The sequence below is a fragment of the Urocampus carinirostris genome, chromosome 4, assembly GCF_059441175.1.
Source record: "Urocampus carinirostris isolate Australia breed hairy pipefish chromosome 4, RoL_Ucar_1.0, whole genome shotgun sequence".
NCBI lineage: Eukaryota > Metazoa > Chordata > Actinopteri > Syngnathiformes > Syngnathidae > Urocampus > Urocampus carinirostris.
Genome location: NC_142352.1, coordinates 45087666 through 45113264, shown reverse-complemented (window position 1 = coordinate 45113264; position 25599 = coordinate 45087666). Strand labels below are relative to the sequence as shown.

The following is a 25599-nucleotide window of genomic DNA, read 5'->3' as shown; positions in this document are numbered from 1 at the left end:
AGCCCAACCCTCACCGGGAACGAATCCGACTTACTGCCAGCAATGCGGACCAGACTCTGGCACCGGGCATACAGGGACCGCACAGCCCGGATAAAACTGTGCGGTACCCCATACTCCTGAAGCACCCCCCACAGGGCCTCCCGAGGAACACGGTCGAATGCCTTCTCCAAGTCCACAAAACAGATGTAGACCGGACAGGCAAACTCCCATGCACCCTCAAAGACCCTGCAGAGTGTATAGAGCTGGTCCAGTGTTCCACGGCCAGGACGAAAACCACACTGTTCCTCCTGAATCCGAGATTCGACTTCCTGGCGGACCCTCCTCTCCAGTACCCCTGAATAGACCTTACCAGGGAGGCTGAGAAGTGTGATTCCCTTGTAGTTGGAACACACTCTCCGGTCCCCCTTCTTAAAGACGGGAACCACCACCCCAGTCTGCCAGTCCAGAGGCACTGTCCCCGATGTCCACGCGATGTTGCAGAGGCGCGTCAACCATGACATGCCCACAACATCCAGAGCCTTAATGAAGTCCGGGCGGAACTCATCGACCCCCGGGGCCCTGCCACCAAGGAGTTTTTTGACCACCTCGGTGACTTCAACCCCAGTGATACAAGAGCCCAACCCATAGTCCTCAGGCTCTGCTTCCCCAGAGGAAGACGTGCCGGTGGGATTGAGGAGGTCTTCGAAGTACTCCGCCCACCGATTCACAACGTCCCGGGTCGAGGTCAGCAGCGCCACATCGGCACTATACACAGTGTCGATGGCACACCTCTTCCCCCCTAAGACGCCGGATGGTGGACCAGAATTTCCTCGAAGCCGTTCGGAAGTCGGCTTCCATGGCCTCGCCAAACTCCTCCCATGCCCGAGTTTAAAGACACAATTTTAAATACAGTTTACAGTCAATGTGTCACACAAACAGACCCACTTTTGGTCGTAGGTCGCTATTTGGACAATTTATGATGAAAACCCACAGAACAAAATTTAAATACCCAGAAACTCAAGCAAAGAGATTAATTGGATTGGGTGAGCGGAAATAATGGGTGGGGCTATATACAGGTCACTTTTTTTCCTCGCCCAGCACCGTCTGCACTGAAGGTAAATACGTTGGTATACACGTTTTCAGAATTTTGTGACATGTTTACATAATAACTTTGCTTGCACCTTGTTAGGAAACCATTATTCAGGACAAAAGTTACAATCAAAATGAGGCTTAACAGCCTTAATTAACTACTGTACAGGGGGAGACGAATTTTAAGAAGTACATTTTCATTGATGTTGGAAACAGGCTCTGACATTATTTCATAGATTTTTTTTCAAATTATCAAACATCCATCCATCCACTATCTTCACCGCTTATACTTCATAGGTACGTGAGTCATCAAACATCAGACAGTGAAACAAAATGTGCTGAAATATTATATTTTTTGAGAGAGCGTGTTTGTCAGTTTAGGTTGAATTTTTTCCCAAAACAGTCTCTCTCTCTCTCGAAAGAAATCCAAATATTTTTGCTCTTATGGCTTTTGAGGTCAAAAAGGTTCCTGACCCCTGTTCTAAAGTGTAACAGTCAATGGTGAGACATACCTTGACCTGCTGGAAAACAGGGTAAATAGTTAAATTCAGTGAGAAAGAGTCCCGGTGACTTCATTTTCCCACAGGATGGGGTGCCACCGTACTCGGGGTTAGACAGTTTCTTAACGCAACACTGTCAGACGGACTGATTGGACGGTCTGGGCAGAATGATTACGATCTCATGCCCACCCAGATCTCCTGGATCTCACACCATGCCGTTTCTTTTTAGTGGGGGTTTGTGAAAGGATTGGTCTATGTGCTTCCTATTCCGAGATATGTGGATGAGCTAAAGGCACGAATAAAAGAAGCTGTTGCAACCATTGACCATGCAATAATGGGACATGTTTGGCAAGAATTTGACTTGGCTTGATGCGTGTCGTGTGACCAATGGTGCTTACATTAAACATATTTGAACATTCAATGTAAAAAAATGAAATTACAAGCTTTCAGAATTTGATAGATTTGTTTTAATATCCTTAATAGTTTTCGAGATACTCAATATCAAAATGTGCCCAAGACTTTATAAACACCCTGTATTGTAACAGGCCATAAAATAAGGCAAAAAGCTACTACAATCACATTTTGGTAAGCAAAGGGCTCATCTATTGCAGGTAGTATAAAGCCATACCCTTCATGTTGCAGAAATGTGCTTAAGGATGCCTTCTGTCATCAAGTAAAATGTCGTAAAATGCCTTTACAAAAACAAACAAGCAAGACGTGAGGTATTTCTCTTGGGCCAATTAAAATCATTTCACTGTGGGATTAAAAAAAGGAAAAAACAGACAAAAAAAATACCAGGTCTAAATTTTTCTCAATTTGCATTTGTGTACCTCAACAGCGCTACCTACAGCACCGTCCTTGTTATTGCATTAGATTCGAGGAAACATTTCTACCATTCTGAGTAAAAATAAATATTCCTTCCGTGTTTCTTTGTAAATTGCATTTGCATTTGGCAAACATGCAGATCAGTGAGTACGCGGAAGGAGAAAAAGGCAAATTTACAGCCAAAGATCCGTCAAACTATCCCTTTATCGATGGTGTGACTTCGCACAGCCGTTAGAAAGACATTCATAAAGAAGTGGGAGCGTCTTGATGCCGGTAAACAATTGCTTTTGAATGAAACATTTTGTCTCATTGTGCATATCGTGTGCTTCTTTTAATTGCTGTCCTCGCGCAGTTCGCTGGGCAAGAATTTGTACTGCTGCTGTCGGATCTGAGCCAGTTTCTTGCGGGCTTCCTCCAGCTCGCGCTCCTTCCTCAGCATCTCCTCTTGAGCCGCGATGATCTGCATGGAATTTTATCAAACCAATACAAAAATCCATAATTAATACATTTTCATCCTTATTTGGATCCTAACAGGACCAGGGTTCCTCAAGCTTAAGGCAGTGCTTCTCTATTTTCCGTCTGTATAATAGTTAATCTTTTTTCAGCTTTTTTTTTTTCACTCAAAGAATTTCTTTTATACTACTAGGAGGCACTAAATATTACACAGTGCCCCTTTAAGGAAATTAAAAGATCAAGAAATTGGCAATTAAAACAATTTGTAAAAATTAACAAAAGTATTAAGGAAACTGAGACAACTAAAACATCAAAACAACATAAACAAAATTGGAAGTCAGATTTACAGATAAGTCAAGGTAAAAATGAGGTAAAAAATGGTGGTGGAATTTGAATTTTGGGCCGTCATAGCCACTATGTATTGTAAACTGCCGCTACCTACAGGATTAGAGTGGAACACGAAGCACTGGTTTGTTTAAATCCGTTAACCGTTTATTGTTTTTATAAAATTTGCCCGAACTCCCAATCCAAGACGTACCCAAAATCATTGAACACTGAACCGTTTGGAGAATATAGACAGTTTTGGTCTTACGAAAATGTAAGACTCTAAAGTTGGGTCCAAAACTAAAATAATAATCACAGCAAGTGCGACAAATATTGAGTACACACACTTAAACAGAAGGGTTTTATTCTCATCTGGATTCTTTTTGCGCAATAAAATGCCTGCAGATTAGTGTATCATGAATTTATCAGCTGGAAAGGTGAGACAATAGTTTGAAGCCTTTCCTGGTACGTTGTCAAATTTGACCACAATCTGAAGAACTAAACATTGTATTTTCCCCTTTTTTTCGAGGCGTTTCCAAAAGCGGCCATTTGGAGAGGACCATTTTTTCATTGGTGACATTCAGAGGTGGGTAGTAACGGATTACATTTCCTCCGTTACATTTACTTGAGTAGTTTTTTTTTGAAATCTTGTACTTCTAGGAGTATTTACAAATCCCTATACTTTTACTTTTACATGAGTAAATTTGTGGAGAAAAAAATGCACTTTTACTCCGCTACATTAGGAAATATTGAAGTTGGTAACACTGTTACTTAATAAATTCCCTCCCCGTAAGTACGCGTCTGTTTTTATTTTGACAGAGACATCCGGCAGGCTCTACCATGTTTACCAATCGAACGTTGCAGCCTCGTCACGTGACCACATTCAACTTCAGCCTGGGAAATTTTGTTTAAGGGTGAAAAGATGGAAAATGTCGCTTAGCAATATCGACTATGAAAACTCATAAAAGAAAGAGGACCCCTGGCCTCACATCAAAAGCATGTTCCCTTAAAAAGGGTGCCAAACAACCACTACAATATGCAATGTCTCCCTTGTTTGGCTAACAAACGGAGATTTCTGCATTCAATAATTCAACATCGAACTTGAGGAAACATGTAGCGGTCGGTTTCCTGAATTCTAATTTTAACTTTACTTTGGTTTTATTTGGTATTAATTGCTTTCCTTTTTTTATTGTTGTTTTATTATTCTGTGTACAGCGAACGTGGGTGTCCTGAAAGCTGCTTTGAAGTAAAATGTATCATTAATATCCTCAACCATCCATCGCTTTAATTCAAGCTTACTGTTTTAAAAATTACATTAAATAAGTATAAAGGAAGGCTTTTGTTACTGGGCTGTATGCGCAGTGCATAGACATTTAACCCAAACCTGTCAACCTGTAAGGTTTTGCCGTACAAAGTACGTTTTTATGCATTTTAAGACAAGTACGACGTACAAGGAAATCTGTACAGAAAAACGCCAATTCGTCAATGATGGGTACCGTCCGGTATACACCATCTATCACGAAACGGCAAATCAATCAAGTCAAAGGAGTTCGCCGCGGAAGCCTCTATCTCGGTATCGTTTTTTTTTGTTGCAAACGAAGCGAGCGGTTCGATGCTACTGTGCGCATGCGTCTGCCGCCTGGGGATTTCCCATCATGCATCATTCCGGAAAAAAAAAAAGGTGTACGATTATTTAGTATTTTGTACGGGAAAATACGACAGTTTATACGGGCATGGAGCCGTGGAGGTTGACAGGTATGTTAACCTCACACTCACTTATATATTCATCCATCCAAACTCCGCACAGACAGGCCGGTAGCTGGACTTGAATTTTTGACCTCCACACTGACATGCTAACCTCTCAGCCGATATGCAGGCCACAAACAGTTAAATAATATAGTGAAATACAAAATACCTGCAAGTTTCAGAATCGATCTCATGACCTCAGAACTGTGCCGCACACGCGTTAACCACTGCGCTGCCCATATACATACATATGTACACATACGTATATACACATATGTCTATCTATATATATATATATATATATATATATATAAATATATATATAGATAAACGATGTTGTCAAGCCGTCTGGATTTTCGTTTTGCTTCTGTCGCCATTTATTTTAGTTGCCGTACGTTGTACTGTACTGAAAGGCTAATTTCCTTCATAGATGTTGAAAACCAGCGGAGGTGTCTGTAAGTTGTGTCGCTCATTGCAGGTAATTTGTCAACGTTTTTTTATACTCGTTATTGAAATTATTTCTGTTTTCACAAATATATAAAAAGGCTGATGTTGGTTAAAATTCAGATTAAAAAAAATATATCGAGTTGAATTCATTGTAAAAGTTAAAACCACTATACCAGGGGTGGCGAACACGTGGCTCTAGAGCCGCATGCGTCTCTTGGCCAATAAGGATGCGGCTCTTTGCTTCATCATATTTTCTATATACTGTGGCTCTTTGCCTTCTTTCACGTTTAGTTTTTTTTGATGACCCTCTGAAGTGTTTTTTTTGTGTGTATTCAGGGTGGACACTTTCCTTGAAATCAACACAAGAACAATACTTGTTGTATTATGAGAAGATGAGTGTGTTATGGGAAATATTTAGTTTTTAATTGTGTGTGTCTGTCTGTCATGGCAGGTCAGTGCGTGGTGTGGCTCTTTGACTCTTAAAAATTTCAGCTCTTTGTCTTAAACTTGTTCGCCACCCTTGCACTATAAGATCACTTGTTAAAAGTATCTTGTTAAAATGGATGCAAAAATAATAATAATTTTCTGAACATGTATTGTATCTCAACTGTAAAGAAAACACACACACACACACACACACACACACACACACACACACACACACACACACACACACACACACACACACACACACACACACACACACACACACACACACACACACACACACACACACACACACACACACACACACACACACACACACACACACACACACACACACACACACGCTACCACTTGGTGCTTCATGTGCTTAATTTATAATTTTATATTTATTATTTCCTTTATACAAATTTTATTTCATTATTTATTTAAGCACTTGACTTTAGAATGATTATTTTAATCAACTTTTACATTTCAATGTATTTTTTGTAGATTAGATGGACTTTGATAACGTGATGATCTGATTGGTTGTTTTAAAAAAATCGATAACTACAACGTTGCTCCAGTGAGTAACTTTTTAACCAAGTACTTTTTTACTTCTACTCAGGTAAGTATTTGGATGGCTACAGTACTTTTATTCTACTTGAGCAAGTTTTTTGGCTACTCTACCCACCACTAGAGAAAGTGGACTGACGTGTTTGCTCACATGTGTCAGAACGTTAAGGGGTTAAGAGTGTTTTTTTTTTAACCCTATGTTTCTAGTCTTGGAGGAGGTTTTGAATATACCACTCCAATCACAGCTTTTTTATAACATACAATTATGAATTACATCAAAAAAATGTTGGTTTGATGAACTGAAAATGATGAAAGGATCTTGTGTGACTTTTGCTGACCTGGGCAATTCCTCCTACAAACTTGGTCTTGACCACAACGTTGTCTTCATCGGCTTTGTCGAAAGCTGCCTTTTGTGCGGCTCGAACCAGGTTGTCTGAGGCTTTCTTCACTGCATTCCCAGCAATCTAGGTTGACATTCACAAATAGGTTGAATCATTTTATATAATGCGACGCACGAGTTGGAAAAGTAGTTAGATAAGCAATGTTGGGAATAACGGCGTCATTTTTTTCAGTAATGGGGTAATCTAACTATTTTTTTTCACGCCAATACAACACTGTTACCATTACTTAGGGGCCGGTCACACAGACATTTACGGCTGAATCACGGCCAGAAATTTCTGCCTTTGAGGCGGACGCTATTGGACGCATTGAGTTCGCCGTTCAGACGAGATACAGCAGTGCTTAACACGAGGTCGGAAATTCGCGCGCGGGTGGCAGCGCGAAAAAGCTTTGCGCTGCTCAATTCTTCAGAGCGTGGGTACACAGCCTTTCACGAGCGTATTGAGGCTGAAATTTCTGGCCGTGAAGCAGATGCTGTTGGGCGCTGTTGGACGTCTTGAGACCGCCATATAGACGAGATAGAGCAGTGCTTTACTCGTGGTCGGAAATTTTCACGTGGTTGGCCGCGTTCAAAACTTTTGAGCTGCTCAAAAGTTTGAGCACGTGTTAAACCGCGTGCCGCACACGTGGTCAACACGAAGTAGTGACGCGGAAATGACGCGGAACGACGTGCTCTGGCCGCGGCCAGGGCGTGGTTACACATGGGTAGGACGGGAAATTTCAGCGGGTAATCGTGGGTGGAGCATGGTAATAGCATGTTCTGCGCCTGTATCGCGGTGTTATTACGTGAAATTAGGGTGTTACGCGTGTGACAGTCAAACGCCTTTCTCCGCGTATATACTGTACAGCGCGATTTGCCGAGCACACGTCATTTGTGCTCGTGACGTCAAGGGGGTGAACATGGATCCCCGTCAGCGTAGTTTCTCTTCATTTCGAATAAATCTTTCGGTGCATTCGCAGCAAGGCTTTAATCCTGGGACCTTAGCTTGGCCTATTGGTTGAGAGTAAGAGTCCCGGCTCCTAAGCTTTGTAGCGTATTATGAACTGATCGATAATGGATAATGAATAAAGAAGATAGAACAATCACCCTTAAACCCCCCCCCCGTCAGCGTAGTGATCTCGTCTTAATCCTTTTTTATTTCTAGGCATTTATTTTCAAGATAATAAAATAAAAATGACGCCATAGCTTGAAATCTTGATCTTTACGGGACTGTGTCTTGTGCGGTTATGATTGCTACAGCCCGGTGCCGAGATTTGCATCCCCTCGCTAATACAACCACCTTTACCTCGTTTTATCTCACTTTTAGGGAATGTAATGGCGAACATATAACTAAAACCACATCGCCTTGCATTTGTTGGAAATGTAATACAACTTAATCCACTCCGTCTTTGTTTTTGTTGTAAACGTAATCGAACAGTAATGCACACCGTATATAAAATCCTCCCCCCCCCTCGCGTGAACGCGCATTCTGCTGCGCTTCCAATGAAAGCGATCGTATTCTATATAAAACGCTTATTAATACTATAAAGCGAGCTAATTATAACAATTGGGAGATCCTAGTCTATATAACGCGTTTATTTAAACAATAAAGTGCGATCGTATTCTACAAAATGCGTTTGTTAACGTGGATGAAAAAGTCACGCGAGGGGGTGGGGCGGTGTGGGTGTTGCGTAGGAGTCGGATTTGGGCACAACACCGGCTCGGGAGCTTTTATACCCGTGGTCCACACGAGAAAATGACGCAGAAATGACGCGATGAGGAAGCGGAACAGTCGCCGGCGTCTGTTTTGCGGGCATACCACCGATAAACAGCGGGTTAGCCAATTTTGCGCATTTTCCATCCCGGGCAACCACGGGCAAAAAAAACCCGCAAAATTTTAGCCGTGATTCAGCCGCAAACGGCTGTGTGACCGGCCCCTGACAGTGAAAAACACTGCGTTTTGTACGTGCGTGTTTACCGAGTTTTTGTGTGTTTTAACTTACGTTTTTATGCGTGCGTTTACGTACATTTTGTGTGTATTTATGTACACATTATGTGTTTACGTACGATTTGTCTGTTTGCGTATGTTTTTGTGTGTGTTTGTGTACGTTTTTGTGCATGTTCTACATATATTTTTGTGTTCATGTCAGTTTTGTGTGTTTGCAAACTTTTTTGAGTGTGTTTACTTACGTTTTTCACGTGTTTATGTACCTCTGTGTGTTTATGTATTTTTCGTGTGTCTGCGTACATTTTTGTGCGTGTTTACGTATGTTTTGTTCGTGTTTACATTCCTTTTTAGGTGTCTTTATGTACGTTTTTGTGTGTTTTTGCATGTTTTTTGTGTATGCTTTTACATTTGTTTTTTGTGTGTACTTGTATGTCTGTGTGTTTATGTATGTTTCGTGTTTCTGCGTTTATTTGTGTGTGTGATTATGCATGATTTGTGCATGTTTACCTCAGTTTTCGGGCATTTTTACATAAGTTTTCGTTCGTGTTTTTGTGTGTGTTTACGTACGTTTTTTTGTGTTTTTACGTACGTTTTTGTGCACCCATTTTCATGCGTGTGTTTGAGTACTTTGTGTGTAATTATGTACATTTTAGGTGTTTGCATGCGTTTGTGTGTTTTATGAATGCTTTGTGTGTTTACAAACAATTTTGAGTGTGTTTACTTACGTTTTTCACGTGTTTATGTACCTCTGTGTGTTTATATATTTCGTGTGTCTGCGTACATTTTTGTAAGTGTTTACTTATGTTTTGTGCGTGTTTACGTTCGTTTTTGGGTGTCTTTATGTACGTTTTTGCGTGTTTTTTGCACGATTTTCGTGCATGCTTTTACATTTGTTTTTTGTGTGTATTTATTTACATTTTTGTGCGTGTTTAAGTACGTTTTCGTGCTTATTTATGTGCGTTTTGTGTGTGTTAACACACATTTTTGTACACGTTACCTGGCACAGCTTTTATCCATAGCGAAAAACAGCCTCCTCTCAACAAATTTACACTTTGCCATGGTCCAAAGTAAACTTCTTTGTCCGATGTTGCTATGTGTGTTGCATCGGCTTTGAAAGGCCCGAATGAAACCGCATCACCGTTTTGATAGTTCAGTTATTGTGGTCATGAGATGTTGCCACAAAAGTAAATTGGTGAATTGTTAAAACAGAGTATCGGTAATGTTACTAAATACTTTTACTTTTTAACAAATTCGAATCCTATTGTGTTTACATTTTTAAGAACAATTTAATGTCAATTACGGCCTTATTTTAAGAATAATGAATTCCATGCCTTACAAGACTTTTCAAGGATTCCTGCCCACTAGTTGAGAAATACTGATCTAAAGAACAGCAAATTGTCGCGCTTTTCGCAAATTCAAACAAAAAATGGGAAAGGCGTACCTGCAGTCTCCTCATGGCCTCAGAGTCTTGGTCAGCTTTGACCTTGCAGGCTACCAGTAGCTGCGCCGTGGAGGCGGCCACCTGCTTTGCCGAAGAAATGAGCTTTTCTTCGCTGGCGTGTCCTTGTACCGACGCGTTGGCTGCCTCGCACAGGTTGCTGGTGGCCGCTGCTACCATACGCGCCTGAAGAAGGACACAAACATTTCTTTAGCATGGAGCCACACCAATGTGAGCCGCCCGGGTACTACTCACAGCAGAGATTAGGCCTTGGGACCACTGGCCGTCATCCACAGCGTTGGCAGGGATAGAGCCCACTTTTCCCTGAGCCACCAACTCCCTCTGGGCAGCAGATGCAGATTTAACAAGGGCGCTGGTGGCGGCAGCGATAGACTTGGCCGCCTCCAAGATCTGCTCTTCGAAGTTCAACGTTTCATCTGCCAACTGGGGAAAAGCAGCAACAAGGCAAACGCTTTAAACTTTTAACAATAACTGAATACAACATGTTAATGGCTGACATGACTACCTCCTCATACATAAAGAGCCTCTTCTGGCCACTCCCAGGTCTCCCTTCTACCAGAGGTCATATTTTAAGCTGCACCTGAACCTTTTCAGAAAGCGGGCCAAATTTGGTAAGCTGAAAATGTGTGTGAGCCAACTATTGAGCCTGGCATTCTTTGAACAGTCGTCAATGAATTCTCCTTCTTATACTGCAGTCAACCTTACACATAGTATTTGACTTCTCTTTCCAGAAATCAATCAGTGATTGTGCACATATGAGCGTAGTAATGGCGTGTGGAATGAATCATGAGTGGCGTTACGCACGTTTATGTCAGGCTGTATTTCGAAAACATAGTGAATATCTGTGTATCATTCTTTTCATAATTTCACTGGCTCTTCAATGTGTGTTAATCATTTAAATCGGTTACTACTGGCCAGAAATATTCAGAGCTAAAGAAGCCGATCTCGGATTTATCAATACAAGCCCTTATAGGCCAATGCTGGCTGTGAAAAGCCTGCTTTTGGCCGAGAATGGTGGCGGTCAAATTGTCAGAGGCTAATGGCCACATTGGAAATAATTTCACAAATCTGGTTATTTGTAAACAGGAGTTATGAAGCGAAACAGACTGAGCAAGGAACATCAAACGTTGCAGAAATACTCTTAGGCTGATTTTTATTCATCTTTTAGCATGATTGTGTGTTTTAAAGTAAATATTTTACACGGGTGGATTTACTGGACGATCGAATGTAACGAGTCCATATTTTCAGACAATCATCTCATGAGCTGACGAACAGTGGACGTAAATGGTGAGCTATGCCGGCTTAATAGTTTTCGGGTATCCCGTTTCAGACTAATCGTGTTGTTTCTGTGATAGGTACATTTTGAATCTTCTCTTGAATCCCTAGAGTTTAAGCTTTCCAATGATATATGGCATGACGTATTTCAGTGACTGGTTACATCGTACAGACACGACTTTGCTTCTCAGCGAACAGGGGGACGTTAAAGGGTTAATGAAAGACATTGGCTGACAAACATATAACATATGCACAATCACACATATTACAAGTCTGTAGACAGAGCGGGACACTGTAGGAATATGTTTGATATATAGTTGGGACTGAATAACAACCTAATATATCAAACATATCAGACAGAGCCCTGCAGAGGAGGCCTCTGGAGGCGGGGGCAGGCAATGCAGGGAAACTGGGAAAGATTTTAGGGGGGTGGAAGTATGGGAAGTAGGTGGGTGAAGGATTGGGAGATTGATTTGTCTGGCTCATATGTAGAAAAGGGATTTAGTGGGATTAACCCTGGCGGAAGGGAGAGGAATGAGCGAGGAACATGGCAGACGAGAAAAGGGCCAAATCTTGTGATGTATATTATGAGCTTTGAAAAAGCACAATTTGGCACTTTAAAAGGAATCTCTGATTGATGTCTATTGATTGTGGGGAAGACTAGATAGGAAACGCCTCTTTGAGTGGCGTGCCTAATGCGGGCCCAAGCTAGTCGGGTCAAACTGGCAAAATCTTCCAGTACTTGTGGACGGAGCCAAAAAAACCTAAAAGAGAATACTGCCTCACTGTGCTGCCTATGGATGCACTCAACAACGTACCATAGAGTCTCGTAAAGCTGGAATAACCTTTTATTGGGAAAAAGTTTTTTTCCCCTATTGTTTCCATTATTTAATTTTGTTGAGAGCTTTATTATCGGTATATTCCTAGGAGAGTATCACAGGAGCCTGTGGTTACACACCCGTAAGATTGGCACAAGACTTTTCACTTGGGGAGTACATTCAGGACACGGCAATGACAACAATTAGTGGCTTACATTGTTTCAATGTTTTACAGGTTGGGCTCAGCATTTAAGGTGTCCTGAAAAAGTCGAAAGTTGATCATTTTCTCCATTAAGTATGTGTTAACAATGCCCAACTGAGTTTAAAGAGCCTTTATACTTTATTTTCCAAGGCGCCTATTTGCTTTATCTTACTTTTACCAGGCCTGTTTGGGGTTGGAACAAACCTCCAAAGAGATGAAAAAGAAAAGTTTATTCGGCCACGTCTAAGAAATTGCATGTACTTGCATGCAAATCATGTGTTACACTGCCGCCATCTCCTAGCTTTAATTCATGATTGCAGCGCTAAGCTTTTAAATCCCATGCTCAACCTTTTAAAACAAGGCTGCACCACATCGCCAGACTCACTTTCCTTGAATTAAAATGTGAGAGTCCAGGAAAAAAATCTTGTTAAACGCTCCTCTTTCAATTTTTTAGAACCGTTTTATAGTCTTAACCCTTCATATGGCAAGTGACCATACTGTATATGGTCACTTCAGTAGACAGCAGAACTAGATGAGTAACTATAACTTTGTTTTTTTTCCTTTTTAATTGTGACCCGATCTTCTAAAATAAGTCACATAAATATATTTACAATGTAATGAGCCACTAAAGGCTAGGGGTTGCTATGCTTCCCTGTTTTTTTACAGAGAAAGTGAACGCCCGCATGTTGTTTTATTGATAACACACACCAGCATATCACAGCGCCGCACACAGACAGTCACGCTAGCCTTTCACAGTCGAGCACACAGCTACTGAAACAGAGCGCTATCTCTAATCAGTCCTCGCTATTTGCAGAACACAAGGCACGATACGTTGATATCAATGACAATAAAGCTAAACTCAATTCAATAAAAAATCCACGAAGGAGTGAACCAGCGATAACAAAAGCCAGAGGTAGCGAGGGTTCCCTGTATATTCTGGACTGAACCATTTCATTTTTTAGCTTTGCTCTGGCTTTGCATAGGCTAAAATTGGAATGACACAAAGAAGATTTGCATGGATGGGCCATATTTGATCTCCGAGCCAGATGTACTCATGAAAAGAGCCGAATCTGGCTCGGATCCCTAGGTTCCAGACCCCTGAGCTAAACATTCCATAGACCAGCCAGCCAAATTTCTGGTATTTAAACTGATGTCGATAATATTTTCATATAATGAAAGCAAGGCTATTTCACTTATTGTGAGGAGTGTTTAATAAGTGTGTGGCATCTCACCTTAGGCTTGGCCCGTGGTTTAAGTTGCTCCAGCTTCTTTGCAGCTGCTTCAATGGACGCCGCTGCCCCGAGAAGCTCAGTCTCCGCGATCACTGTGGGGTCCTCGGGATCCACCCACTCGGAACCTGCATTGAGAGGCGAGAATGTGCCTGTCACAAAATAGTGATCCCTCAAAAAACGGGTCGTAATGTCATGCCTCACGACAACAGAGCACATTCACGCATTCACTGGCTGCCGCATACATTCCATGATGTGGGTGCCTAAAACAAAATGGGCTGGATATGAAGGCTTTGAACAGAAGATGAAATTGGTGATGGGATGAAATGAATCCGCATTAGCAACCCTAAACTGGAGAACAAAAAAAAATGGGGCAAGCATTTTGAGAAATCAGTTACAGGGAAGAGAACAACACAAACTTACCTCCATCTGATGCCACAAAACAAGAGGAGGAAGACAGGCAGGAAGGTTAACAAAAGGACTCAAGGGAATCAAGGAGTTAAACAGAGCTTGTACACCTTTTCCATGGCCAAATTCAAGCATTTTTCTAGCACTTTCTTGGCTAATTTTTAAATTTTTACAGTACCTTTAATCAGAGAAATGTAGCACCGATCAAAGGACATATTTTTGGGGGGTTGACTTTGATGACTAAAAAGTCGTTATCTTGCTGCTAGCACATAGTTTGTGCTATTTTGAACTCTTCCTATCTATAATCTACGATATTTTGTGTCAATGGCCTGCTATAAACTGCTGCTACAAACTGACAAAAATTCGTCCTCAACAATGCTTGCGCAGCTTGGCTACGTCACAGGTGTTGGGTAGTAATTCAGTTTAATTCAGGGGACAAAAAAGAAAGTACTGTATGCTTAAAAAGCAGAAAAATGAGCCAAATTTTGACTCATTTTATTGATATTGACTACTTCGAAGCAGAGTGCCTTCATTCTTTCAATCTAAGAGACTTGCTTTTTGCTTGACTTATTTTAATCTATATTTTTGCATGTTTTTCAGAGGATCTGTGTTAAAGTTGGTTCAAATAGAATTGTTGGTTTCTTTCCCGATATCATTAATTTATAGCACTGAAGAACTAATGTTTTTAATTTTCATTTTCTTGGTTTGCATTTTCATGGATTTTGTTCGACTTTAAACCTGTTCATTATGTAAAAAGCTAAAATTGTTTTGTATTTTATCTTTTTTTTGTAGATCTGCTAATATTTTATTTTTATTTCTTTTGTTTGGCAGGGATCCCCTGCCAAACATATGAAATTACTAATTAATAAATAATTTGGTGCATAATGTTTTATAGTTACTGATAATATATTCAAAATTAAAAACTCTGAGGAGCCGCTCTTCTCATGGAGCTGATCCAAAAGAGACAGTTTTCTAAATAAAGCTGTCCTCTTGGTTCCTACCAGTTGAGGGCAGGGACGCTTAATGTGACATTGCCTTAATGACAAACCACCAGACCAGGCGTGTCGATGTCGTTTTCATGCATTTTTAAAACATTTTCTTCATTTATTGTGTGGTCTACAGAGTCGGACTGTCAAGAAACGAGGCAATGGCAACAATTTCAAGCATTATCAAGAACTTTACGCAAAATGTTTATCATTTTTCTGACCTTGAAAACACAACAATAAAATTCAAGCATTTTCAAGGATTTTAAGCACCCGTATGAACCCTGTTAGAGGATAAAGTCACGTGAAGGTTTTCTTCTTCCGAGGCAGGCGAGGCAGAAAATAATTTAGGGGCACTGGAATAGTGCATCATTTACCTCCCAAAGATTTTTAATTGCACTTATTTAAGACTAAACAATTAATATTTGCTCATGCTTACTTAATCTTCATTGTTTTAGTTGGAGGTAAAGGAGTTTGAGCAGAGAGCTCAGGTTTTACTTCTATTTTTAAAAACGTTGTGATGATGCTTATTTCTATTGTTTCTCAAGATGTTGTGCATCCATGAAAATCCACAAGGTCTTTCTAAGGATGCAAACTTTGATACTTGACATAGATTTCCTCAACCTACTATACTGTCACAGGTAGTGAATGATTTAATGATATTGACATTTTTTTCCATTCCCACTGTACCTGTTCCTTCGAACTTCGACCAAGTCGAAGAATACATGCTGTTATGTGTGTGTGTTTGCATAAATGTATGATGACTGATTACCTTTCATGGCTTCCGCAGATTGGATGAGTTCAGTGACCGCTCCTGCCACTCGTTTTGAACATGTGGCCAGCTGCTGTTTCTGCTCTGGAGTTGGCCTCTGCAACACCTTTCCCCCCAAAAACTGGATGAGTATCAGAAATTACACTACTGTATTACCTCATTTGTCGCAGTAACGGGGATCAGAATTCCCCTGATATGCGAAAATACGCGAAACTGCCCTTCCCAATTTTATCATGTGCTTTGTCAGCCCTAGTTCGAAGCAATAGTCAAACGGGGATTATGGATCACTGCACTTTTTTGGAAAGAACAAGCTGCCACGCAGGACACAAATATGCTCTCTCAGCCCTTGCTCTTAGCTGTAGTCAACTGGGGATAATGGATCACAGCCATAACAGTGAAGGACGCACATTTGCATTCTACCCCTTTCCACTGCTCTTAGAATTAGTCAACAGGGAATTTATAGTGCAGTTCATTTTAGGAAAAACACAATGGCACGCTTCAGCGACAAGAAGTAAAATTTTTTTTAAAAAGTGTTCTGTTACATAGGGCACAAATTTCCTCCCTCAGCCTGTGGTCAAATGGGAATAATGGATCACCGTTGTAGGATGCCAATTTGCAGTCTCCACCCCCTCTCTCAGCAATAGTCGACAAGGGATAGTGGATTATGGCTGCACGAGTACTGTTCATTTGAGGTGTGGAAAGAACAAGCTGCTACGCATGAGAAAAAAAATGCTTCTTTCGGCCCCTGCTCTCAGCAATAGTTGACTGGTTCTAATACTGTATGTAATGTCCAAATCTGTTGCATTTGATTTTGGGCGATCTGGGCAGGCCTTAAAGCCAATTCTCCCAACAGCACGGTGCTCTGTAAGTCCGTGCTGTCAGGGCAATTGGATAGGCGATAATGGATTGCTATCATTTGAGTGCAGCTCTTTTTAGGCATTATACAGTAATGGAAAAAGAAGAGCAGTATGTCCCAACAAAAGTGTGCTCTGCTCGGCCCGGCTCACAGCATTATAGTATAAGGGATAATGATTTGCAGCCACACAAATGCAGTTCCCTTTTTGGTGGACAGAAGAGCAAAAAAAAGCCCCCGGGCTCCAAAAAAATGCGCTGTCCCGGCCTCCGCTTGCAGCAATTTGCGTTTGGGAATAATGGATTGTAGAATATTTTTCAATTTGTGATGCACTGGGGCCGCGACGCATTCATTATCTGCACCGCTTATCCTCATTAGGGTCGCGGGGGTGCTATCTTTGGGCAGTGGGCAGGGGGACAACCTGAACTGGTTGCTGGCTCATTCACACGTAGGGCCAATTAACATGAAATACATGTTTTTTGGAATGTGGGAGGAAACCAGCGTGCCCGGATGAAACCCACGCAAGCACAGGGAGAACATGCAAACTCCACACAGGAAGGTTTGATCTCACGACCTCAGAACTGTGCCGCACATGCGTTAACCACTGCGCTGCCGTGCTGCCCGCTGCTAGCTCATACTTTTTAAAATTTTGAGCTGTTCGTATCTATGATCTTTAGTGTCAATAGGCTTCTATAAACTGACATGATTTCTCTCATTCTTCTTCAACAATGGCGCTTCAATCCGTCACACTTGTTTGCAAACACGGAAAGGGTTATATAAGTGTTGAGTAATAATTGAGTTCAATACGGAAGACGAGAAATGCAAGTACTGTATGTATCAAAGCTGAAAATTGAGCCAAATTCTGACTCCTTTTAAGAATATTGATTGCTCTGGAGCAAAATTCATTCATCTTTTCAACGTTAGAAACTAATGATTTTTTGCTTATTGTTTTACTTATATAAATTTATATTTTTTGCGTGTTATTCAGAGGATCTGTTTAAATTAGTTAACATAGAATTGTATATAGTTATTTTTATTCATAGCACCGAAGAGTTAATATGTTTTATTTATATTTGATTGTATTGCATTTTCAGGGATTTTGTGTTGTTCTCATTCTCATCTCAGCCTTTTTTTTGTAGATGTGAATATTTCGATTTATACTTTATACATGTGATTTTTAGGGATTCCCTGCAAAACATATGCAATTACTAATTACAAAATAATTTGGTGCATAATGTTTTATTAAAATTGACAACATGAAAAAAACATCTGAGGAGCCTTTTGGGAGCTGAAAGAACCAAGCTAAAAGAGCCGGTTTTCGTTATAGAGCTGTCCTTTTGGATGTGACCAGTAGGGGGCGGTGACGTTTCACATGATAATGCCAGCAGGCGTGTTGATGTCATTTTCACTCACTTTTAAAAAAATGTTTTCGTTTATTGTGTGGTCTATAGAGTCTGACTGCCAAGAAACATGGCAATGGCAACAATTCCAAGCCTTTTCAAGCACTTCACCCAAGATTTAAGGTGACCTTGATAACAAAACATTACAATTCAAGCATTTTCAAGGATTCCGGCTTTTAAAATGCAAAATATTACCCACCATGAGGACTTGTTCAAGCAGATCAATGTATCCTGCGGTGCACTCTGAGCCGAAGTTCAGCGCTCTGTTCTTCACTTCCTGGTTGACGTCCGGATGGTAGGCGGCTTGCTACGGAACGTCACAAAGTCCTCATTGCTCATCCATCACGCCCGATCGACTTTACCAACCTTGCAGCTAGCGAGCATGTCGGAAACCGCCTTGCGGCTGAGGTTAGCCGTGTGGATGATGTCCCCCTGGCGGGCCGAGTTACCGGCGGCCACGGCTTTGGCCGTCGCCATGGTGATGCCTTTTGTTATACGGATGAACTCTTCGGGCGTGGTGGTTTTGCTCGGAGGGTCTCTGGACTGGAACAACTACGGACGGTCACCAGAAACACACAAGGGTTTTTCCAAACAAAGTACATTTACTGTTTGCAGCAGTAGTCCACAACGTGGTGCCCGAGAGCACCATGACAGTTCAGATACCCGCAGACCTAATTAAAAAAATCTCACTAGTGCATGGTCATTGTGATTTTCCTAGAATGTTTTTTCTTCTTTGTAATGGTATGAGTCAATTTAATCCTAGTTCTTACTTCTGTCTCATTTTTTGTTACTTTCAATTTTGTTTTTATCTTCCTTTATCTCTACCTCTTTCCGTCTCTCATCCCCCTTTTCCTTCCTTCCTGCCTTCCTTCCTTCCGCTCTGATTTTCTCTCTCTGTTTCTAAAAAACAATCTATAATGTTTTGTGTGTGATTTTCAACTGCTATCAAAATACCACAAAAATACTACAGAAATACTACAATACCACTATTGTAATACTATAATACAAAAAGGCTGCTACAGAAATATTACGAAAGAAATACCACAAAATACTGAAGCTATACTACAAAATAAATATGGAAAAACTACAGAAATACTAAAAAAAACTACTATGGAAAGACTACAAAGCTTTCCATCCATCTATCATCTGCACCGCTTATCCTCAGTAGTGTACGGGGGTGCTGGAGCCAATCCTAGCTGACTTCGGGCAGTGGGCAGGGCACACCCTGAATTGGTTGCAGGGCACACAGAGACAGACAACCACTTGCTCATTCCCACCGAGGGACAATTTGGACCGCCCATTTGATCTGACATGCGTGTTTTTGGAATGTGGGAACTCACAAAACCACGGGGAGAACATGCAAACTGCACAGGAAGGCCGGTAACTGGATCTGATCCCATGAACTTAGAACTGTACCGCTGTGCTACCTACACTACAAAACTACTACTACTTAAATACTAAAATAATAAAACTACAGTAACTCCCAATTTATCATTTTGCTTTAATTGTCAGTGTTTCTAAACCAATTTGATGAAACTATTCTTTAAAAAAAGGGAAATATAACATGTAGGTGTCTCCTTTTACATTTATTCATAAATAAAGAAATTGGATAGGTCTTCATGATAGGTAACATTTTTCAACAAGCTGAGATGAGATGAGGTGCGGTTGCTGTCATGAACTTTTTGGAAAATTTTCACATTATCCATGTTTTTGTAAAGTAACTGTTCAACAGATTTTGTGTATTGTTAGCCAATTCAACATTTATTGCATCCTGGTCATCCTGGAAGTGGCATCACCACTTGTGTGGCCCCTTTTCAAGGTTCCTAATATTTCTCATGTTGAGGTTTTAAGTTTTTCCTCGCCCAGAGGTTGGTTTCAGATTAGGGGATGTTATAACTGTGGCCTTGCAGTCCTTTGAGACATTTTGTGATTAAGGGCTATACAAATAAATGTGACTTGACTTAACCCAATGTGGCCCACCACTCCAAATTGTTGCCCATCCCTGCTATCAAGAATAGGAAAAGAGTGAATCATTTTTAACACGCCTCTAAAAATCTTAATTTGAGCGTTATTTCCTGATTGCTGAGCCAACGTTATCCCACCACCAATTCCTGTTTGATGCACTCAATGGTGGCCTCCAGCGCCCTGGTGCCTCGCGTGGCCTCGTCTTCTACTGCTTTCACGGTCTTCAGCAAGGATGTCACATTGGTCACCATCACCTGTAGGCAAATTGTGTTGTCATGCAACTGACCGAATGAAAACATACCCATGCTCTTTTGAGTTAAGATCTAACTATTCGAGAGTACAGTGTGCGTCGTTATACGAGCGCCTCTAAACACAGGGTTTTAAGCAAAATAAAAAGCACATTTCTCAACCAACATGTATTTTAAAAAATGCACTTTTATTTTTTTACCACCACAGGCTTCTGAATAATTCACACTGCCCCCTTTACCCAAAGGAGAGCACACCTTAGCTGCACTCTTAAGCTGGAACATGGAGGGGTCGTCCGCTGCTTTCCCGGCAGCACACTTGGTGGCGCTGATGAGCTCTGCCAGTGCCTTAGCGACATCTTTCACAGCATTTATAAGCACCACCTAGAGTTAAACCAAACATTTTATGAGATAAGGAGGCATTAAGAGAATTGATTTGATGTTACTACGCCAACTGATGTGATGTACCTGCGTCTCCGGGTCGTCTGAACCGATGCTTGCTGCGCCAAGTTTGACCACTTCAGTGAGGTCAGTGATGGTTTGGGCAGAGGACTGGGCAGCCTGCGCCAACTTGTCCTGGCCGGAAGCCGCACCTGACACCAACATCTTTGTGTCTTCCACTAAAGCTTTGGCCGTCTTCAGAATGTTTTCTCTAGAAAGAGAGGTTTAAAACATAAATAACAAATTTAAGCACGCAAAAAAGGTATTCTCAAACAGTATTGTTTTTTTTTTTTTCAATTAGGCACGGGACATGTAGTGTTCCTCCCCACAATTATGCATATTCTGTGGCAAAATATTCCACGGGCTGGGGTCTCGAGAAAGTTAGTCTCAGAGTTGAACCATCTGGCTTTTTCCTGTAGAGCTGTGACATCATTGAAGGACACTGTAGGGAATAACGCAGTTAGAAATAAGGGCGTTACATAAGGCAGTTATTTTTTCAGTAACGGGGTAATCTAACCTATTGTTTTTTCCGCTGTTACAATGCTGTTACTGTTACTGGCGGTCAAAAGCGGTTCGTTGCTTTGGCTGCAGAATGCCAACGATGCCGTGTTCCCCTTGGTACACTTGTAGGCGTTTTTAGCAGCGCGGTTCCCGCTAACCTCAGAGTTGTTTACGTTACGTCTTTTTGGATCATTTCACCATTTAAAACAGTGACTATCATTTAGTTAGATAGTGATTACAAATAAAGTATCTACTTATGCCTCGAAAAAAAAAGATGAATGAGGGCTGCACCTGACCCTTGTCATTTCTAAATGAAATGTCTCAATGAGCTGGCTCATCGTGAACAAAGAGAGCAGTCTCACACAAACCAATAGCTGGTTCTCTTCAAGGTGCCTTTGTTTCCTTATGATTGGTCAATAAGCATTTCGGGGGGATTCTATGATGTTGACTTTAAATCTTTTGAGCATAAGAAATCGTTTTGTGTCTTTTTATTTTGGTAGATTTATACAAATTTTAATCACGTTTCCTGTGTTTATATAAAACGCAAAGTTGATTCTTTTTTCTTAATTCAGCTCTATTTTTCCCTTTTGTTATTGTGTTTTTTCTTTTGTTTCTTTTTTTTATTCCAAACTCACTTTATATCGTTTACTACTGAGTGTTATTCCTTTATATTGCCAACTGTTTATATTTGTTCCACTTCAAGTGGAGGATAAATCTGTTGCTTAAGACTTTTCAAGGATCTGTGGGAACCCTGATCTTTGAAGGCAAACTAACATGCGGCCTCTCCCACCTGTGGTCGGCAAAAGACTCATCATTCTCAGCGTTTAGTGTGCCAGCGGAGGCAAACATGATGGTTGTGTCCAGATCAGCGATGATGCCCGACACGGCACTTGCTGCTGTGATGCACGCCTGTGTTCCCTTGTTGCCTGCCTGCAGTGCTGACAGCACCAAGGAAACCTAACAAAAAAAGCACAACGTCATCCTTTAACTACTTTTAGGATCAGTAAATGACCATATTTTCAGGAATATAAGTCGTGTTTTTTTTTTTTTTTTAATAGTTTGGTTGGTGGTGCGACTCATACTCCAGTGAAACCTATATATGAAATTATCGTCACATCATTACCAAGTAAAAATTTAACATGTGGTTTTCACGCTAAACCACAAGAGGGCGCTCTAGGCCTCTGTAGATAACCGTAAATCTTATTATGGGGAAATTAACTGTAAATTTATTATAGCGTGTTGTTTTGCGGAGGTTTTGCATCACACACACTATCGCGACCTTACATATAAATGAGTAGATACAACACGCCCCTTTGAGTGGTGTGCCTACTGCGAGTCTGAATATCACATGTATTAGACACTGTTATGCGCTCTACCATCAAGCTTATTAGGCTGAAATGAGCTCTGAAATTATCAATAGATTAAACGGAAAAGGAACGTTAAGAAGATAAAACGGCATTATGCCAAAGTAAATATTTTTAACATGCGCAAAAGTGATTTCTCTTCAAAGTGCAAATGCCCAGTGCTTTACTGTTCTTTTACATTCCCCAGAAATTTAGATACAAAGTGGTTTCAGTAAAGTTTCCGCAAATGATACGTTTCATGCCGAGGGGGTGCATTTTTCGGCTCGACGAAGCACAGCAACGTGTAGCAACTACGAAAAACTAGTAAGCACCCAGACTTTTATAAGCTTTTAGATCAGATTCGATTTGGTTTGATGTGTAAATATGTCCTCAATTTCTCTAAAATGCACTTTTTTGCTTTCTAACATGTTGCGTCACCTAATCCAACAGCTGCACAGTATTCGTGCATGGCCGGATGGACAACGGAGGACACACCCGCGCTCAAGCCATACTTAATTTTGAGATCAGGAGTGTGTCCTCTGCTGTGAGTCAGCTATGTGACGTACTGTTTAAAATTGGGGTAATTTAAAAGGTTTAAAACATCTCTGGACAGTGTGTCCAAGGCGTTGTCTACATGTACAATAAATTCAACAGCAATTAAAATTTAATCATAGGAAGAGTGTTAAATTGTCAAAAACTGCAAATTTACTGATGAAGAAAGTGTGGGGAGGTATGTAAAAAGATACGCAGAGAATGGTGGGACTGCATGGCTGCTGTATTAAGTTGGATGAGAGCGGTGTTCATGTTTTTTTGTCGTTTATGAATAAATATACCAGAGGGCTGACCGTATTTTCACGTATGTGAAGGCTGCACACTCTTACATAGCCCTAACAATCTCTTAATCGCAAACACGCTTTTCTATCTCGGACATGGGCAGCTCTAGTGGCTCTCACCCCAATCGCTTATCCAATCAGAAGGCGCAGGGTGGACAAAGAAAAGAGAAGGAGGGGACAAGTAGGAGAAAGAGCAAGGGAGAGAGTCCGGCTGCATGGAGGTTTAGTAATTGGCAAGTCGAATGAATAAAATGGCCGATACCGATATCCATTAAAATCTAAATTATCGGTGCGGATAATTGGCCCGGACTATAATCAGTCGACGTCGACTAACAACCCCCTTTGTTCCCTATAAACAATTTCTAGTTGGATCTAAATAATTTGTGTAGGCAGTGTTCTTTTAATTTCGAAACAGTGAATTTCTCCAAAACAAGTGATTGGTATCCTCCGGGCACTCCGGTTTCTTCCCCCATTCTAAAAACATGCATTTCAGGTTAATTGGGCTGATCCAAATTGTCCCTATGTGGCAATGAGCGAGTGGTTGTATGTCTCTGTGTGCCCTGCAACCGGCTGGCAACCAGTTGAAGGTGTCCCCTGCCCACTGCCCAAAGTCAGCTGGGATGGGCTTCAGCACCCCCAAGACCCTACTAAGGATAAGCGGTGCAGATAATAGATGGATGGATGGTTTTAAAGTATTTCCATAGTAGTATTTTTTTTAGTATTTCTGTAGTTTTTCCATAATATTTATTTTGTGGTATATCTTTAGTATTTTGTAGTATTGCTATCGTCGTATTTCTGTTGAAATATTTCTTTCGCAAGCAAACCTTCTCTGTGACAGCACGGGCACAGTCAATGAGCTCCCGTTTGGTAAATCCATCTGAAGGAGTGATCTGCAGCGCACCGGCTTTTTGAACCAAGAAGATGCAGCCGTGACCTAGCTCCTGCACTCGGTTCCTGATCTGAAAGCCGATCTGAGGAAGACACGAAAGGGGGCGCTCAGGAAAGTTCCATGTCTGACTTGATATAAGACACCGGGTCACTGTTTGCACCTCTTCGGGCTCGGCTGTGTAGGCGGCCATCCTTCCTTCGACGGCCAGCCGCGCGAAGTCGGCTGTCACCTGCGAGGCTAAACCGCCCAGGTCGTCCGGACACGTCACCGATTTAGTCATCTGGGTTATAACATACAACAAACTTTCATTTCAAATATACTTTATACTGCCTATTGTTTGATTTTATTTTGAAAATTTAGGTTACCATTTCCTGAGCAGTGACTGCAATAGCTTTGGAGTGTTTCACCATACTAGTCTGGTAATCCACAAATGAGCCTTCCGGCTCGGACGGGGTTCCCTCATCCAACTGGAGAAAAAAGAACAAAAACAATAATGAAAAAGCAAAATAATCAACGAGCGAACAGAATGGACAAAGAACTTGGAAAAATCAAAGAGGTAATCGAACCATATCGAAAGATCATCAAAGAAAATCAGCAGCTACACAAAATGGAAGAGATAAGAATTTTAATCACAAGAAACAAGGCAGATGACTTTGAGGAATACGCTCATCTCAATGATTCTATTATTAGGCCTACAGGACTAAAACTTGTGCCATGCGCCAAACCCATTGAAGAAGTGTGCTATTCTATGTTGCAAGATACATAATGTCGTAGTTTAGCGGCCTTGTTCTCAGAATGTATAGAAATAATTAAATTATTTTTGTAATAAGAGTTTTTCCTCTCCCTTATGTAGGTTTTGGATCAGGAATGGTCTAATACTAGTCAGTAGTTTGCAATGGTCTGTGCAGCCCTTTGAGACTCCTTGTAATTAAGGGCTGTACAAGTAAACATGACTTCACTTGACTTAAAAGTGCAATTTTTAAGTTGAAAATGGTTTATTGTCAAAGAGAAACGTAACATCAAACTTGCTGTGACTGCGAGTGTGCAGCAGATGACACTAAATTACCAAGGAGCAATCAACATTTTCAATACAAAACAATGAACTGCTTGATTTCATTTTTAAATTGTTTTAAGTTTTTTTTAGAATATACAGTACATGATTCATAATTTGCTAAGGATAGGGAAAGTAAACTGTGGAAGATTTTTAGGGATGTAAAATGTTTTTTTGGTATTTTTCAAATAAAAAAAAATAAAATGTTTATTTTGGTATTTTTCAAATAAAAAAAACAATAAG

The 25599-nt window shown here is 40.9% G+C and overlaps 1 protein-coding gene across 2 annotated transcripts in view; it reads right to left on the bottom strand.

Moving 5' to 3' along the window:
- Positions 1–2012: 2012 nt before the first annotated feature.
- Positions 2013–25599, bottom strand: part of LOC148367670 (talin-2) — a 191567-nt gene continuing 167980 nt past the window's right edge. For both annotated transcript variants that reach the window (XM_088334687.1, XM_088334686.1), the window contains exons 44-58: positions 24671–24772; positions 24466–24585; positions 24241–24387; positions 22031–22197; positions 20767–20950; positions 20557–20682; positions 20191–20307; positions 18455–18640; positions 18288–18395; positions 15836–15941; positions 13676–13800; positions 10383–10571; positions 10131–10313; positions 6701–6826; positions 2013–2853 (exon numbers count right to left, since the gene is read on the bottom strand). In XM_088334687.1, the coding sequence (XP_088190813.1) occupies positions 2725–2853; positions 6701–6826; positions 10131–10313; positions 10383–10571; positions 13676–13800; positions 15836–15941; positions 18288–18395; positions 18455–18640; positions 20191–20307; positions 20557–20682; positions 20767–20950; positions 22031–22197; positions 24241–24387; positions 24466–24585; positions 24671–24772 (2115 nt within the window). In that variant the 3' untranslated portion in view covers positions 2013–2724. The remainder of the gene's footprint in view (positions 2854–6700; positions 6827–10130; positions 10314–10382; positions 10572–13675; positions 13801–15835; positions 15942–18287; positions 18396–18454; positions 18641–20190; positions 20308–20556; positions 20683–20766; positions 20951–22030; positions 22198–24240; positions 24388–24465; positions 24586–24670; positions 24773–25599) is intronic.